Genomic DNA, 19,651 nt, shown 5'->3' on the forward strand with positions numbered 1-19,651 from the left:
TTATAAATCTCTAATGATAATCTCATCAGAATATTAAAGAAAAATTTCATAAGTAAACTATTTCTGTTTAGTAATTTAATTATTCTCAACATTGAAAAAAGATTATAATATGTATAATGTATTTTTTTTTTTAGATGATTTATCACCAGTTAAGCTAGAAACTGGTGTGTGGGATTATGGAATGAGTTTTACTTTTATAACATAGCAAAACTGATTAATTGACAAAGTAAAATATACTTTTCTTGCTGTATTCAAATCGGTTTTATTTATTTATCAGATTTTGATTTTTCATTTATTAAAATTATTCACTAATTTGCTCTTGGGCATCTCATTGTTATATAATCTTGAATCCTGCATAGTTGTATTACTTTTTATTACAGCCACTATTTAATCATCAGATCACAAAACACTTCAATCATAATCATTCACAAAAAAGGAAATCCTAGAAAATCTTTTTGAAATACTCTCAGCTTATGTTAAATTCTGAGGTTAATTTTTGTATTACATAAAGTGTATTTTGTAAACAAAGGTCACGTTTTCCTTGTTGTAGTAAGTTGATTTAAAAGATATTTTTATAACAGCTGTAATCTTTCATACATTTTTAGACTCTGATAAATTCTTTTAATACTTGAAACAGTTAAAAAATTTTGGAACTCTGTGACAAACAGTAACATGCACTCTACACTCAACACACAATGTATCTGCCACCAGTTGTTAGTTGGTAATTTTCATATATTTATGCGCAGGTATGCACTGTATATTTCTAACAATCTGAGAATAAAGTTTTGCACTATCACAGTACTTTATAAGTATTTTTATAACATAAAAAAAACTATTACAAAATAAATAAAATAGTGTCTGACAAAATATTACGTGCAGTTGAATTTGAGAATAAATATCACAGAAGATCATCTATCAGTCTTCTTTAAAATATACGGAAGTTTAACTTGATCAGTCTTACCTTTGTTGACTGGCTTTAAATATTTGTCTTAACAGTTTGTTTGATAGGTCTTTATTTTTTTTTCAGGTAAATTTGTAAAAATAGCTTGTTTTTAAGCTCAGATTGTGAAGGGCCTTCTTTTAGTTGATTGTAACTCATGTAATCTAGATCAAGAAGAAATTGCTTCAAATTTTAAAGCCATTGTTCATTATAGTGTTTTAAGTGGATTTGCCAAATTTCAAATTATTAACTTTATTCTTTTCCATTTTTTATCTTGAAAAACTTTTTATGAATTCAGTATCATAAATTAAATGTTAGCAACTATTAATTTGTTAATGTCATAATTATTACAGTTTTTTAACATTTATTGTTTAATATTTATTACAACTTTGGTAGATAATTTCAAGCAGCTAACTCAATAAGAAACCTATTCCTGTGATGAATTTGTGTTTACTTTTATACCTGGTAATATTAAGCCCCTTTCCTGTCATGTACATTTAGTAATAATAAGTATCTTGTTAGGAATTTTACTAGTTATAATCATCTATATAAAAGGCTTTCAGAATAAAGTCTAAAAACAAGTTCATTTTTAAAGTATATTTTTAAGGTTTTTAAGGCAATCAATGAATGCGAAACTGAACAGAATAAATTTCTATACATACCTAATGAAAATCTAACTGACTATTTTCAAGTTATCCTGAAACTGAAATGTTCTAATTGTTTGATCAGATAATGATTTTTATCATTAGTAAATTTATTAAAAACCTTTTGTTGGTTGTTTTTATATGTGTCCAGCAAAAATTCTTTATTTATTATTAATACCAGTTGATTTAAAATTGAAAAAAATATAATTTTAAAAGCTTTAGCTTTAGTACATAACCATAGATTGGTTTTTTTATTTAATTTTTATATTGTAATTGTTATAAGAATATTAAGGAATTGTTAAATATCGGTGTGTTTATATATTTTAACCTTTTTTCTTACTTTCTTTTTTAAACTAAAACATAACAGTTAGGTTTGTTCAATTTCTTTTATTGGTCTTGTGTAAACCTGATATATTTTTGGTTCAGATTTCGTAGTACAAGTCTACCTCGGAATTTGTATAAGCAAGGGGATACCCCCACTCCTATCCTTAATCCATCAGATATTGTGGGGTGAGTTACATCTGCATCACTTGTGCATGTCATTGTCATTGTCATTTACACATGTCGTGTACATTTTTACTTTAATTTTCTTAGATTGTACGATAACGTTTTTTGCACATTTTGTTAATATCACTGTCATCAACTGAAATATAGTAAATTCTTGTGAACAGATAATATATACAAAATTTATTTTGCATGTTATCGCATGTTTTATTATATTTAAGTATGATACTCATATAATGTAGACCAGGCATCAGTTTCTTTAGGAAACCTCCTTCTGGAATTTAAACACAAATTGTACAAAAGTAAAATTTGGCACATTAACGTTTTTTTTATGCACTGTACTTTGTCTCAAAGATGATATATGCCTGAGAAAATCTTATGTAAATTACAAATGTCTTTTTCCTCTTATCATGCTTTATCTTGAAAAATAAATTTAATATAATTTGCTTTTCTTTAATATTTAATTACAACCAATAAGTTAATGAATGACATCTTCTGGACTAAAAGTAAAAATAACTAATTTTGTAGTCGTTAGTAATGTACGATTATTTTTCATTCTTTTATCAAGAGATTTTTATAAGTGAATAACAACAGAAAATGTGTAACTAAAACATTTCTTATTTAAACATTTACTGAATTCACATTAATAATTCTTGCTAGGAGTGGTTATATTAATTAGAACTAATATATTGTATGCTGATAATATTATTAGGATGATTGTTAATCTATCATTTGGCTGATAATCTTGATAAAGAACTGTTAATCATCATTAGATTGTGCTGAAGATTTTTTTTTTGAGGGGATTTTTAAGTCATAATTTCTTTAACTTCCTGTTATTCCCTAAACTATTAAAATTCTAAAAATTTCTGTCTCTGAATGAAATGGTGGAAGGGTATTTGCTTTTGTCATAGCTACACATACACACATATGTCATTCTGTTGTCAGATAGAACCTTGCTCTCGACAACCGAACTAGCTATTGTGTGGAGAGTGTCTGTGTTATATTTAACTCTATCTGTGTTTGTACATCATTTTTCATCAATAATATAAAACAGTACTGGTACTAGTAGTACTTTAAGTACTAATTACTGTAGTGCTACTAAAATTCTCTACTAACCCTCGGTGGCATTGATGAAAAGTACCAACAAACCAAATCCTCTTAAGTCCAAAAACTCCAGTCCCCGATGCAAAATTCAAAGTAATTCAAAGTATTCACAGTCTCATAAACAATCAATCAATGATCGCTCGAGCAATCATCCACCATCTTCCAGTCACAAACATTGGCAACACACCAGGTACATTAAATACCTGTAGATCATATTGGGCTAAAATGTCCTTTATTAATTCACTGCCATCATCGGTGAAATCGCTATGCCACAATAATGACTTAGCATTCATATCTACACCAATAAAAAAATTTGGACTGGTACCAGAGAATCGTAGGAGTTTATCCTAGACCTCAAGATGATGATCAGCAGAGTTCATACTTTCAGTATGAACTTGCAACATACAGATGCAGGTTCTGAACATCCACACGGATAACAACATGATGGTTATTTTTGATCTGTCAGATGAAGACACAATCTATTTTCCTTCCACACACAATGGCGGACATGTTTTCAGAGCCACATTAGGATCTCTTCCAAACAGAGAAACTTGGTAGTTCACCAGACACAACATATGGATGCTGCCATAAAACAACATGCAACCTTCTACGTAGAGCAATCTCACCGAGCTCAATCTGAACTATTTAAGCACCCTGTACATTTAACACTAATGAGTTCAAGCGCAGTGACAAGCCTCTGACAACAACCACAGTCTATTCACAGATTGCTTGGAATCCTTCTGAAGATGTTTACAGTTGGCACAAGTTGGACCCTCCGACATCTTGGGACACTCATCTCGTTTTTATCCCTCATTCCCACAATGAGAACACAGTGCCACAGACTGTTTACAAAACTTTGCCTTATGTCCATACTGGCAGCACTTGAAACACCGTTGAACATTAAATACTCTTTGACCTTGCATGAAGAGAAGTCAGTGAACAATTTGGCTTCTGAAACAAAGCTTTTGAAGAGATTAGGACTAACTTCAAACAGGCCATGATAGCGCTCAGCCTCATGCTTACCTGATTTAAATAATAATCGACGTTTGGCCTTAAGGTCGCTTCATCATCTGAGTATTTTGCTCCCTCATAAGAGTCATTAACTCCTCCTCAGACAAACGTCAGTCAATGTCATAAACAATTACCTTGGGACACCTCTTCCTCTTTGGGTTGACTTTCATATTGGTTTCACTGATCTCGAGGTAGTCAGAAATTACCTTAAGAGTTTCTTTGTCATTGGTGATGACAACTAACCCTTTTTTGTCTCATGTATGCCACAAATCTTCAGGCTCTTCTGATGAAGGCTGAAATTCGTCCTTCATCCCTTTACTGGTTTTCTCAGTAATACCTTCCTTGTGGTTGACAAATATAACCTCTGGCTGTTTTTAGGACAGATTGGCCTCTCTTTTCTCTTTCAACATCTGAGCATAACGTTGCCTCTGAGACCACACTGGCTGTGGACCTGGAACAGGGATGGCAAAGTCTCCTTCAACACAACTTCCCTAACCTCAATAGGCTTAGTAGCTAACTTTTTGTACCCACTAGCCAGAGCAACAATAATAGGCTTAAAATCCTTAATTATGGTGGAACCTGTCTTCTCACCATTGACCAGTTAGTCTTTAGGTTTTCAAGGAATTGCATTAATTTCGCATACTTCTCCTTGAAGACTAATGCAACCAACCCTTGTGATCTTGCCAGCTGCCGCGTTTAATTCATTAATAATAGTCATGATCCCACCAACCTGAGAGGTCCCTGAGAGGTTAAAAAGGTCTAGTTAACTGTTAACTTTGTATTGCTAACTATTTCTAAAAATAAAGAATGATCTAATTTTAATTAAATCCAGAAAGTCAAGTATTGATATAAAAAAGTTTATCTAGAAATTTAAACTGTACTTTTTTATTTTAACTTTTCACCATTTTTCCCTGGAATAACAATATTGTTAATATTATTAATATTCTTAATCAATAACATAGGTGCTTATTGAACAACCATTATTTACCCAATACAGTAAAAGTTTCCAACTGCGCATGCTTAAATATAGTAATCGAGAAGTACTTAAAAGTTTTTTCTAGTTCCATTTTGTTAAAATTTTCTGTGTGACACATGATGAAAGCGTTTCATAATTGTTCTTAGGAGTTACAAAAATTCAGTAAAAAAAAGTATTTCACTTACTACCTAAATTAAAATTGTATGAGGTGATGCAGGGACTCAACAGTTTTTGTTAAAATCTATAAATGTTCAATGTGTGCTCCTCTGGTGACATGGCACACATCAACACGAAACTCTAGCTCTTGCCAAACTCGTTCTAACATGTTATTTTCGATAGAGCTGATTGCATTGATTATGCGATCCTTTATCTCAGAGATATCATGCGGCATTGATGGGATAAACACCTTATCTTTCATGTAATCCCAGAGAAAGAAATCACATGGCGTGAGGTCTGGTGATCTTGGGTGCCACAGCATAATGTGTTGGTCTTCTTCAGACACACGTCCTACCCAGCGCCGAGGTAATGTTGTATTAAGGCACTGTTGAACCTCGTTAGGAAAACGGGCAGGACAACCATCTTGCTGGAAAATGAAGTCGTTGAGTAGCTGAGGCATAAGCCATAATTGTATTATATCCAGCCATATCATGCCAGTTACTGTCGTTTCCATAAAAAAGAACAGCCCATACACTGCCTCACGAGAGATCGCACAAAAAACGTTTACTTTCGGAGAATCCCGAATGTGTTCCACATAAGCGTGTGGGTTTTCAGTTTCCCAAACTTGCATGTTATGACGGTTTAATTTGCCGCTAATATGGAAAGTAGCTTCATCGCTGAAAATTATCTTGTTTAGAAAACCTTCATCTAACAACATCTTTTCCTGTAACTGTAAACAAAAATCGAGCCTATGTGTTTTATCTCCATCAGAAAGACGCTGGATTAATTGAAGATGGTACAGTTTGCATAATAAACATTTACTGAGAACTCTCCACCTGTTGTTTTTGGAATCCCTAATTCTCTGCCTGCAGCCAAAGTCGATTTTGACGGGCTGCAGATGAAACTTGCACGCACACATTCAACATTGACTTCTGAGGTTGATGGATGACCAGTTGATTTTTGCTTGCACAAACAACCAGTTTCACTGAATTGTTTATACTATGCACGAATTGAATTGTCACTTGGTGGCTTCTTATGAAATTTCAACCGAAACGCACGTTGCACAGAAATTACTGACTGACAAGTGAAATTTAACACAAAACGACTTCTCGCTTCCCGTGGCAGCCATTTTCTCTACTGTTGATGCCTAGCGAGCAAATGGTTTACTAACTGCCTAGTATATGTGGAAAAAACTATTTGGAGTACTCTTTCGTACTGTACTTGTTTTATTCTTGTGAGTGAAATAGTTTTTTGTTAATGAATTTTCAAAACTCCGAAGAACATTATGAAACGCCCTGTATAAATGATATGAAAATATTATGAAATAAACAAAAATGATTGAAGAGATTTTATTCTTAGCACACAAATCATCATCTAAAACAAAAATTTTGCTAATTATAATTAAAGGAACGCATTAAAGAAAAATAATTGCTGTTCTTAAATAGATGAGGAGGTAACCAAAGAGAGTTGTGTCATTCACTCTGTCTCCATGTAAAGTTTTTTCTGATGTCTGAGGGCAAGAAGGAGGTGTTTTGAAAAAGGAGATCTAAATTGTTACACAGTTTGTCATTAAATTTATTATTTTTTCAAACTGAATGCCCGGTCTAATCTTATAGGATTTTAGATTGACTTCATTGTAATAATTGCCTTAAAATTTATTTGTTGAGCATGTTTGGTGTTGGAAACTTGTTAGTTTTGTAATTTGTTTCAATGTATGTCTTAAGAGGTAATGTTTTGTACATGTGTTTATTTAAGATAAAACTGATAAAAGATCAGAACAAATGATGAAATTTTTATTTAAGAAATGAAAGAAATATAGATAAGAGGAAACTCATTCTCTTCTACACTTTTGTACTTTTTAACAAAACTCAGGAGGATGAAATTGTAAACTGCATCCCTTACCATCGGTAAGGGATAATGGTTTCAGAATCAGATGGTTATGAAACTTCTAGAACATTCCAGGAAGTAGCATCTTTATTAAATTATGTAAAATAAAAAAGTAGTGCTAAGTTGTAATGAATGTCATGATTGAGAAGCCATGCTTCCTATTAATCAAGAAATTGGATTTAGTTTTCATTTGAGTTACTGTTATGTTGGTAATTTTCTGAGTACTGACCTAACAAGTCAAGAAAAAAATTAAGTAATTAATAAAATAAGATTTAAGAACAATTTTTGTTTATGATAGAAACTAAATTTTGTTATAAAACAATGCAGTTTTACTTTTGTTGTTAATTATTAAATGGATTTTAACAATTTTTTTTTTAATTTATCTTTCTTTCAGTGAATTTTTATTGTTATTTATCAGCAGTCTTTTACTCTGTACATTAAACTTTTGCCTGTTTTTATAAAAATACAATATTTTTTCAATAAGAATCTAAACTCTATTAGAATGCCTGTGCATCAATACTTACCATTCTTCTAGTATAGCTGCTTAATAGGATTCTTTGAAAATAATTTTCTTTTTTTCATGTTATATTTGTTTATTTCTAGTCTGCAAGAAAGTAAAACTTTAAATTACGAGGTGCGGCTATTAAATAATGAGACTAATGCTGCTTCGGAAGAACTGCACATGCACCAAATTTGTATGACTAACAGTTGTGTAGTGTGAAGCCTTCTCTTTTGATTGTTGTCACTCCAGTTTCTATAGATATGTTAGTCTGGCCGTGGCCTTCATTTAGATAACATCTGTTTTTTTTCTTTTGCCGAAAAAATGATAAGCGTTTTATTAGAGCAAAGAATTGTGAAATTTCATATGAAATTTGGAAAAACCGTTACTAAAACTTATCTTTTATTAAAAAAATTATATGATAATGATTGCTTATCACATGTGCTGGTTTTGAGTGGGTTAAATGAAGATGTTGAAGATGATGTTCGTCCGGGCCGCCCTTCCACATCAAAAACTGATGAAAATATTAAAACAATTTGTAATCTGAACCGATCTGACTTATCAGTTAACTATTTGTGCGATTGCAGAAACTGTAGGAATTGATAAAGAATGTGTAAGGCAAATTTTATATAACAATTTTAACATGCAAAAAGTGTGTGCGAAAATGGTGCCTAAAATTCTCACAATCAAAGAAAAAGAAGCCCGTGAAAATGTTTGTTCTGGCATTTTGAAGAATGCCATTGAATATGACCCAAACTTCTTGGAAAGACTGATAACATGTGTTGAATCTTAATTTTTCACTTATGATCTGAAACTAAGTGTCATTCCATGCATATTAGAAGGCATGAGCAAATCGAAATTCAAAGCGATGATGATTGTTTTTTTGATATTTGTGGAATTATGTATTTTCTCTGGGTTCCTGAAGGTCAAAATATTAATCAACATTACTTTATTACCTTCAGATCCTTACTCAACTCGATGAAAAAATAAGAAAAAAATGACCCGAATTCTGAAGAACAAGTCATGGGTTCTTCATCAGGATAATGCACCAGCTCACACTGCATTGTCTGTCAAGATGTTTCTAGCCAAGTATAACATCCCAGTGTTCCACCTACCTTGTTCGCCTGACCTCACATCATATGACTTTTTTCTGTTCCCCAAGATCAAATCTGCATTAAAAGGAATAAGATTACAGACCACTGAAGCTGTGAAAAAAAGCATCATGCATCATGAAAGAGCTCACAGAAGATTTCTAGCACTGTTTCGAACTTTGGAAAATACGCATGGAGCGTTGTAGGGATAGAGGATGGTTGTAAATTAAAGGGGATAATAACTAAATATGTATAAATTTAAAATAAAATATTTTATAGTATTTGTCTTGTTATTTAATAGCCACATCTTGTAAATTCAACCCATGAGTATAATAAAACAACTTCATTGAGGATTTAATATAAATTTTACAGTACAGAATATTCGCTGGCATCTGTTACCTTTTATTATGCAAGATGTGGTTAAATCCAGAAAAAGAGGACAAATTTTTAAAGAGATAGAGTAATGCAATAATACTTTGTGTACTTAATCTGGATGTGGCTTAAGAAATCAAAAAATAAGGTCTAAGTAGGAAAAAGGACTTTAAATAGGGAAAAGGACTAAATAGGAAATAGGACTTTTAATGTAGAAGTTACATCTATTTTATGTATTAATTACCTGTATGTAATATAGAGCTTTTATCTAGAAATATGTGTATCTATATTAGTGCTACTGATATCAGTGCTTTATATATTCTACACCAACTCTTAAATTACTGCTCAATAGTGAAACATTAAAAAGGTATTTTCCAAATGTTCCTACCTCAAAATGTTTATTTTTTCATTATGAGATTTCTGCTTTTGAGTGTATTGTGCGCTACTTTTAACTAGTTGGGAGAAAAAATGCCCTCCATTTTGGTAGAAAAAAATATTTTTGTGGCCAAAATATTTTTATTTTAGTGTCCTTTAAAATGATCTGCCTTTCCATTTATAATTTTTGAGTTGTCCTCTCCGATGGGATCTTGATGTATAGTAGTGTCATACCCAAAAATATGTCATTTTGAGTTCAATTATTTGATAAATTACATTTTTCTATGTTTAATTGTTGAAAAGTTATGTAAAAATTCCCATACTATATTAACACCCCTGTATGTTATTCAATAAATAATTTTTTTATGAATTATCATTGCAATTCAGTTGAGATAATACTTAGAAATACAACATATTTAATTGCATCAATTCAATTGAGATAACTTTCAGAAATAAGACTTGCTGAGTGATTTAACGTTGTCAAAATCTCAGATAACTATTGTAGACTTTAATTGTGATATTGTTTTTTAATGTACAGTGTTTCAGAATGATTTTTTTTTAAACCCACTTACAAATGATCATTTTTACCCATTTCTATTATTAACTCTTCTGCTACATCTAGGGGGGCTATTTGGTTGTAATTTTGAAAGAAATTTATCTGCAGAAAGTTAGTTTGGAATAGAACATTTTTTTATTTAATGGAATTTAATTTTTTTCTTATTTTAATAGCCCAAACAAAATTTTAGTCTTCGTCAAGGCCATGGCAAGAATGGTCTGACAAATTGTCATAATTCAGAATTATCTGAGATTTGCAATAGTTCGGTACTCAGAAATATCCCCAACATTCAGTATTGAAAATAAATAAATGCTTAAACGTACAGTAAGTGGTAATAATAAGAATTATTATAGTACGATATAATATCTTATAATTTAGCAGAAATAAAGAAAGTTTACTATACAGGGGTTGCTCAATAATAAAAGAGACAGATGACGTGAAAAATGATGATTTATTCAGTGACAATGAAACTACGCCACTTTTCAATATATTCCCAGACTAAATTTAGGCACTCTACCCATCTTTCTGTGAGCTTTCTTATTCCAGTAGTAAAAAATTGTTCATCTTCTGTCTGAGCTATACTTCTTCCATGTTCCTTGTCCTATTCATTGTTGCCGAATTTTGTGTCATGTGAAAACATTTTTAGAGGACCAAATAAAAAAAAAATCTGAAGGTGTGAAACTAAAACTTTTCTATAAGGTGGGTGTGGCAACATTTCACGACCTGATTTTTTTAATATTTACTGTGTCTTTTGAACAGTATTGGATGGGCGTTAAGCAGAAGAATTATGTTAAGAGAACCAGAAAGTTTCTTGTTTTTTTCCAAATAATCACAATAAATACAAGCTTTATAGTCCCGTAACACTAACACTGTAGCATCACTTTATTGGCTGTTGCTAGGTTTTGAAGTTTTTCCTGGTGGACAAACTCCAATATTTCCTTAACGTAGTTGACATTTTGATTCCGGCTCAAAATGAATCAAGTTTTATCACCAAATAATATGCGATCTAAAAAAGCATTACCTTCAGTTAAAAACTGTTTTTTAAGACTCATATAAATGTGAATTTAAGTCTTAGTGATTTTGTACTGTATCACAACTCACCTTGAACATATTTTGTGGTAATTCAGCTTATCAGTGCTGATATTTGCTTTACAGATTTTAACAATTTCTTTAATTTTTATGCAACTTTCCTTTCAAATAAGATCATTAATGCGATTTTCTAAAGCATCAGTCAACTTCCACCAGTTTTCTGCTCAATAAAAATCACTTGTTCTGCCAGATTTAAACTGTTCAGTCCGCTAAAAATTTGCACATTATACACTTTTTACCATACTGTTTTGAAATCTAGGAGTGAATTTTAGATGGCTATCCAACTTAAGAAAATAAAAATCCTTATCACTCTGAGGTTATTATAATGGAAATTCTTATCGAACAGCTGATAGGCATTTGATTTGATTTGCATGGCGTATCTCATGCCACCACCCCATTTGGTCGCCCTAAAGCATAAGACCACAAACGGCTACTGAGCCTCAAATCAGTTTAGCAACCAGTGTCCTAACTAGCTCCTAGAGCTAACCTAATTGCGTGAGCAAACTAAGCATGGTGCCACCCACCACTTGCTTCGTGTCCCACCACTCACTTGTCTGTATTCTAAAATGGGTAGGCACACCTAATCAACTACAAAAATATTTATGACATTCAATAAATTAAATTTATCATATCAAGGCAGCAATTTCCTGCCACCGCCTAGGTCTCTGAATGCCAGCAAGTATCTTTTACTAATATTAAAGTACTTGGCGCTTTAATTGGCTGATGGCTAGCCATAACTCTTGGGTAGCTTCCTACAGCAGTGAGGTAGGAGTCTTTCCCTTAAATAAACTGCTGATGCCGGTTGAACAAATGAACGGCATCAAGGAACACCCACACGGTCCAACATTGTGGGTCATGCCGTGTTATATACTCACCGTGTATGAGTGGCCAATTTTTCCCTTGACCTCTAAACTCCAGGGTGGCCTGAGTTCTTGTCCCCCCAAGAGCTGGGCACTCAAACATCATATGTTCATTCGACTGGACCTCCCCACAGACACACAGCTCATCAGCTGTCAGACGGAACCGAAACAAATATTGGTTCAAATTTGCGTAGTTGGAGAGCACCTGGGCACCTGTTGCCCTTAAAAATGAAGGAGAGGCGTACCATCCCTACAAGTCCTATATAAATCTGTACAAGGACCTTCCCTTAGTCATAGTGTGCTATTCTTGCTACCATGCATCCATCGCGAGGCTGTAAAGCCTCCTCCTCAGGTGGGAGATGGGCAACTGAACAAAATTTAGAATGGGTGCATTGTGATCACTGTTTCACTCCGGTACAGGCCTGGCTTGAAACCGCATCAAAAATACCTCTGCCTTCCTGTCTCTTTGGAACTTTCACCACTAAATCGATTGGGAGAGTCTTTCCCAATACGGTGGTAGCCTCGTAGGAGGTTGTTTTAAAGACACCAGTGCATAATATTAATGCTCTGCGCTGGGCACTCCTTAAATTCTGAATAAGTGCTTTATTTCTGTCCAACCTATGCGCCCAAACAAACGCAGCATAAGAGACATACTTTCGAAGACACCTCGGTACACCATGTACAAATGATGCCCGACAGGCTGTAATCCTTCCGAGCAATCCTCCTAAGCTTGTGCATCACAGAGAAGGCATCTACCATTACTTGCCTTATGTGGTTGCTAAACAGCAACTTCTCATCAAACAAAACACCTAGGTACTTATGAACTCTAACTTAGCTGATCAAACAGCCTTTGTTCTTAATGTGGGGGTTACGACTGTGCGATAATTTGTCTGCACCCTTGAGAAGCATAAACTTTGTCTTGGGCACAGATCCAGCCCAGCACGGTTGACAAAGATGCCTGCGCCTGGTCTTCTAGCTGCAGTCATGAATAACCACGAACTAACATGAGACAGTCATCGGCAAAAACCTGGGGCGTGACCGTGACCCCTTCCGGGAATGTCAGTCTCAGAAATCTGTCAAATACCAGGTTCCACAGCAGGGGACTGAGAACAGAACCCTGCGGGCTTGTTCAATAACTACTAGTCTGACACTGTATATATATTATATATATATATATATGTTTTAATTTTTATAAATTCCTATAATTCACTAATAATTGTAAATGGTATGCTGTGAATCTAACCCAGTATTATTTAATTTTGATCAATCTATAGAAACTTCTTTATTGAACTTGAATTATCCTGTTTTTTTATGTTTCTAGTTTTCATATATTTTCATCTAGTTTTCATTTTCATCTATTTGAGCCAGGTATTATATTCACCAAGTTTTAAGGGAATTATTATTGTTATCGTTTAATTATGTTAAAAAACAGTTTGATCAATAAGAAAAATCAACAAATCAATTTCTTTAACGTATTGTACCTAAAGTATTTTCAACTCAAGCTGAATATATTATCAGCATCTCCTTTATTAAAGGTTTCCAGTTGATGATGTATCACCATTTTTAATCCTAAAAAGGCTTTAAATAATAAATATTATTTTATGTATTTTGATGAATATTTGTTTGTGATGTTAGAAGATTAGTAAATTGTGCATGTGTTGTTTTATATGTAAGTACATATAAAGAATTTGGAATAAGGTAATTGATAAGTACACATTTTATTGTAAGAAGTTACAGTTTTTGTTAAATTTGGTTAAAATAAATATAAATGTTTTTGTCAATGTTTATCTTTAAAAATATGTTATTTATATCAAATTAATTATATTTGTTTCCTTAACTTCTAATATTGTAAATTATGTTCATATTCAGCACATGTGCGTTTTGAGTAAATGGAGATTGAAAGGCTGACTTGTTTGCATAATTGGCAGGTGTTTTGGTTTCCCTCCAACAGTTATGTATTTTTGTGGTGAAATTCAACTTGAGACTAATAAGACACTGAAATTCCTTACAGAGAATGATGTGTGGTAAATTAGCTGCAGTAGGGAGTGAAGAAAATATTCTTTTCCCTTTTCTCTACTCTTTCTTGTCTAAAATTTGGGCTTTATAGCTAGGTATAAACACCTTGTTAAGTGAAGTTTCTGGTAGTACTGTTTTTGATGGTAATAATCAAAACATATTTTGTATGTTTTATAGAATTTAGTATGTTTGTTAATCTCATATTTGATTTTGATGAGATCATGGTTTTTATTTGCTTTGTGTAATGCCTTTATATGTTGCATATATCCATGAGCGAATGTGTGTCAAGTCATTCCAATGTACTGCAAATTAATTTGCTTGCTCCTGGGTTGCTATGTTTGTTTTGTTAATATGGCAGTCAATCTGTGGCAGATGTTTATTTGTACTAAATTCTTTGTTGTTGATTGGCTGACAAAGATGTATCTATTATACAACATAACGTGTTGAAAAAAACAGGATATTTGTGTTTGGGTATGTGTGCATGTGTGTGTGAGTGTGGGGTGATTAGATGTGTTGTGGAAAGGTTATGAGATTTAATAGTTTTGTGTTTATATAATAGTGTAAAATACAATCTCAGTAACATTTTTTGCACTGTAATATTTTTACAGTAAATATTCCAAGTATTTTGTTATGCTACATATTATATTTTGTAATAAATCAAAGAGTTATATATAATTTGTTGATTACAAAGAGTATAATTGTGAGAACTGTATAACATTGTTTTATGTTTCCTTTGTTGTAACTATGACTTCATTACCACAGTTGTTAGTATAAATAACTGCTTCAGTGTAATACCTCGGTTAGGTGTATTTATCCTGTGTCTTAAATTCACTGATTCAAATTTATAAAAGTCATTTTGCCCAGTTCATGTTTACACACAGATTTTTTATGACATTATTAATGAATATATAAATTGAAGAAAATTGGGAGTGTACATTACAGAATGAGCTCTAAATTTAGACTAAACAATATATTAATAATAAGAAAATTATAAATATAAAATACTATCTGTTAAAATATAGCAGCTGAATGTAAGCAAATTTATTTACCATTACAAATGAATAAGAACAAGACAGTTTTTGTATTTATAAATTAACAAGAAGAACAGAAGAAATAAATCTTAACAATAACAATAGCATTGAAATATGTTATCCATGTTTCTAGTTATGTAATATGACTATTTTTGAAGTACTGTAAAAATATTACAGACAAAAAAATACAAATGCATTAACCTGTTGCCTGATCTGATTGAACATAAAATAATGAGTATGTTAAGTAACTTGTTGTGTTATCATTTGTATTTTAGGTTATGATTTCAGTTACGGTGGTGTGTTGCAGTTTTTAATAACTTTGTCATAATTTGTTACAGTAGGCTCTTGTAATCTGATTGTTTCTGAATGTATGTATTAGTGTAGCGATTGATTATATCTGCGGATGGGAGAGTGGAAATATGAAGTTTCATAGAATGTGTACATCCCTAAATTAAGCCGGCAAATAGTTTTTGTTTGTATTTGAGCTGTCAATGTGGAAATTTTGACCATGGTTAATGATGGGTGTAATTGATTTATCTGGTTTGTTTTTAATGTTGGTAGTAGAAGTTATATTTGTTTGAGGAAATGTTAATCATGTGTTTTGTGTCTCAGAAAGACCTTTGGATGAATAAGTTCCATTAATTCGAAAGTAAGTCATTTATCACTTTTGATTAAAGTGATATCACATGAACAGTGTGATTCATCACACTGTGCAATAAAATAGAATAAGTAGAGTTTTTCAATCTTGATTAATTTGGATGTTTTATCAGTTTGAGGGTTGAAATTTAAAACCAATAGTTATGTTTCATTATGATTTTTAACAGTGTGATTTTGACATTTCAGTATGATTGTTTATTTTGATTAATAAATTATGCTGTATCTAATTAAATTACACTATAGCTTATTTTAATTATGGTTAATTATCAGTCAGAGGCAGATATGAACATATCAACAATAGTCAATACCAAAAGTTGTGTGATAGAGGTCTGTCCCTTCACCTCTCCAGTCTGATCCGATTAATGTAATTGAAAATATATAGTTGTCAGAGTTAACCCATTTACAGTTAGTTATCTGCTTTGTAAGATTAATATTTATGTCAATATTTAGGTATAGCTTTAGCAGTTATACAAATGTAACTTAGCATGTATGTAAAAATGTAACTTCACATAAGCATATTCACACAAAAATTTAATAAATTATACCAATTTCTGGATTTGATTTTATTATTAACTGAATTTTGATGTGAATAATTTTAATCCCTTACAAATGCTAACAATATACTTACTGATAATGGAAATGGAACAATCAGCTAAAAAAGATACTCATATATTTCTCATACACAACTCATTGCAGTTTTGTTTGCTAACTTATTAACTTTGGGGTGATTCCCATAATTAAAAATCAACTTGATGAAATTGTTTATTAAAGTGAAACTTTGAAACTTGTGATTAATATTCTTGTCTAGAGTTACCTCGCGTACTGAAATTAACTTTATTCTTTATAACATATTACAACTTTTGCCATTTCCTGAATGCTGTTTGAAAACAAGTAATTAAATTTAATTATATCAACACATTCAAACATTTTTACTTGACCAAAATGAACTAAAAGAACTAAGATCAAGATGCTATCCATTATTATTTATGAGAACTCATTATTGTAACTAGCAAATACTGGCTATAATTTAATAGGTAAGAATTAAGGTAATTTTATTTTATTTACCAGCTGTAATTTTCTTTTACAGTGTCTTCACAAAGCCACAGCCTAGACACCTCCTCGATGATTCTGTTATGGAAGAGGATTCTCGTTTTCATGCCTCACTGCCAGTAGCACATGACCGTGCCCCACTCTCAAGGTTATGTTCATGATAATTTTATTTATATTGTAATTTTTTGAGAATGAAATGTAAAATATTGTTTAATGATTTGTACATAGCTTTTATCGTAATATGTTGATTAATTTAGTTTGGTTGTTTGATAGATTTCAGTTGAAATTACAATAAACTGAATATATACCTGTTCATCATTGTACTTAAATAAGTTTAATTTTGTAGGAGGCAGTCGATTGGTGTTGGCATTGGTGCCACTGAACCTCAATTCGATATAGAAGAAGCAGTCAGTCTGCAGGGTTGTCTCCGTCGTAAAACTGTACTTAAGGATGGTCGTAAACCAGCTGTCTCTTCTTGGCAGCGTTATTGGGTTCAGTTGTGGACTACAGCACTTGTATTCTACCTCCCAAAGTGTTTTAAAGGGTTAGTTTTCATATAATACTCTTGTTTTTCTGGAAAATAAAAAAAAAAACTTTTAATTTTAGTTTTCCCAATAATTGAAGCCGTAGTAATAGCAAAATAGGCTTTATTAAACTCTTTAACAAGCTTACACATCTTTGATATGCAATATACTTTTTTACACATAACAATATCCTACAGTGAGAAATTAATCTTCACATCTTCGAAGCTACATATAGCATTTGCAATAAATAGAAATAAACTTGCATACAATACAGTAAACCACATTTGTACTTCGGTTATATATGTGTATAGTTATTCAGTTATATATTCTAGTTATTATCAGTCTATTTTTAGTTATTATTCTCTCTATAGTTATTCAGAATAGAGGGAGTGCATGAATATCTATCTTCAAATCTAATAAATAGTTCATATTTTTTCTGTTTAAGTGTTTACCTAGAAATTTTTGTTCTCCTAATTTACTAACAACTTTGTTCCACAAAGTATATATAATTATTTATATATTCCACAAAGAAATATTCCATATATATTTATATATTCCATAAAGAAATATTCCATATATATTTATATATTCCACTTTTTATAAGAAATATATAATTCAATTGCTTTAGGGATAACTACGATACAGTTGTAGTTACAAAATTATAAACCAAATACATGACTTGTAAAAAATAGTTTCTCTCGTTCCATTAGTGCATCTAAACATTCTGATGAATGTTTGATGTAGGGAAAATTAAGCACAGATCATAAAAAATAGTTTACCGATGCTGTACCTTCTGGATAAATTTAGAGAGAAGGCAATTGTAGATGTTTATAGAAACAATATATTAATGTTAAAAATGTCAGATGTTATTTGGAGAATAAAAGGATCAAAGCTACAGTACTTTTCATTTATATATTGTACTTTTCTTTAAGCTAATCTAATTTTATCGTGTGTTATCTTTTTATAAAAGTCAAAAAATATTATTCTTAGATAATTCATATGGTGTTTCCATAAGCCTTTTAAAATTTTTATGTTTCTCTAAAATTAGTGAATATTATAAGAGCTCAAGATTAATCTTGTCTAACTCTTATGAAGGTGGATTTAATTAAATACCGACACTTAAAGGAGCTAGAATGATTTCTTGTAACACTTGTCAGAAGGAATATTCGTAATTGCTTAAATCAAAACTACAATTGAATAACACAAACATTTTCTTAATCAATTTTCAGATCTCTAAATATATTCAAACCTGAACATGAAAAATATAAACAAGAAGCAATAAAATGTCTTAAATTGGTTAAGTTGGTAAAGGATGATCCTTCCATGCGAACAAAAGGCCACATATGTTCTACTTCCGCTACTTATATACATCTTGATTCACAAAGAATGTAACATATTTTTAGGATATGTTATGCTGACGAAAATAAAGAAGAAAGTTTATTTAAACATAATTTTAGAAACATTTCGTTAGCATGTCGACTGGTGAGACTTTGCCCTGACTTCTCAGCCTTTGATAAAATTAGACCAGTGCAATTCTCAGAACTAAGATTAAGAAGTAAGAAAGAAGTTTATTGGTTTTATGAGAATTGTATTACAAAATTGTGTTTTTACTAGTTTTCAACAAATCTGGGGTAAAACATAATTTTTAAACAGATACAGAATTTTATTCTGAATAAAACTGTATGAATAAAGTCTACAGAAATTTAGTACAAATGTAAGAATTTACATTTGATATATTTAATTTACATTTAATAGAAATGTAAGAATTAAGAATTAAACATATCAAATTTTGGCAGATTTTAATTAATTAATCCTTGTTTCCTGAAACTGAGCAACAGACGTAAACATGAATTCAGTGTACATGTAATATCACAGAAGACTGAGGCATTCTGTCACCCTCCCACGTGAAAGTCCAATCTATTGCTTTAATGCATATAAAAATGTACTGTAAACTATCACTTGTCTGGCGCTGTGGCATGCCAATGATAAGCAATTAAAAATATTGTTGAGTCTTTCTTATTGAGGTAATTCTTACTTTTAATTCTTCACACCATTATTCAATTCGGTTAAAGAAAGTATTTTAATATATACCATGTTAGTGTGTATGGTACGATACAGTTTCATAGTTCATCTTTGTAACAAATTTATTCACTTTATTTTCATTAATTTTAAATTACCCTGTGTTTTTGTGCCAATCATTTTATTTATTTATTTATTTTTTGAAAACAAATACATTGTGTCCCTTACGTAACTCCAAAAAAAAATAATCTGCAACATATATAAAACCTTAAAACAAAGAAAACCCTGAG

The 19,651-nt window shown here is 31.4% G+C and overlaps 1 protein-coding gene across 4 annotated transcripts in view; it reads left to right on the forward strand.

Moving 5' to 3' along the window:
• RalGPS (Ral GEF with PH domain and SH3 binding motif) overlaps window positions 1-19,651 on the forward strand; it is a 63,962-nt gene that overhangs the window by 34,027 nt on the left and 10,284 nt on the right. For 3 of the 4 annotated variants that reach the window (XM_075374007.1, XM_075374006.1, XM_075374005.1), the window contains 3 exons: window positions 2,011-2,094; window positions 16,856-16,966; window positions 17,165-17,362. In XM_075374007.1, coding sequence (XP_075230122.1) covers window positions 2,011-2,094; window positions 16,856-16,966; window positions 17,165-17,362 — 393 coding nt within the window. The remainder of the gene's footprint in view (window positions 1-2,010; window positions 2,095-16,855; window positions 16,967-17,164; window positions 17,363-19,651) is intronic. The other variant, XM_075374008.1, reaches the window with a different exon arrangement.

The sequence above is a fragment of the Lycorma delicatula genome, chromosome 8 (genome assembly GCF_047948215.1).
Source record: "Lycorma delicatula isolate Av1 chromosome 8, ASM4794821v1, whole genome shotgun sequence".
Classification (NCBI taxonomy): Eukaryota; Metazoa; Arthropoda; class Insecta; order Hemiptera; family Fulgoridae; genus Lycorma; species Lycorma delicatula.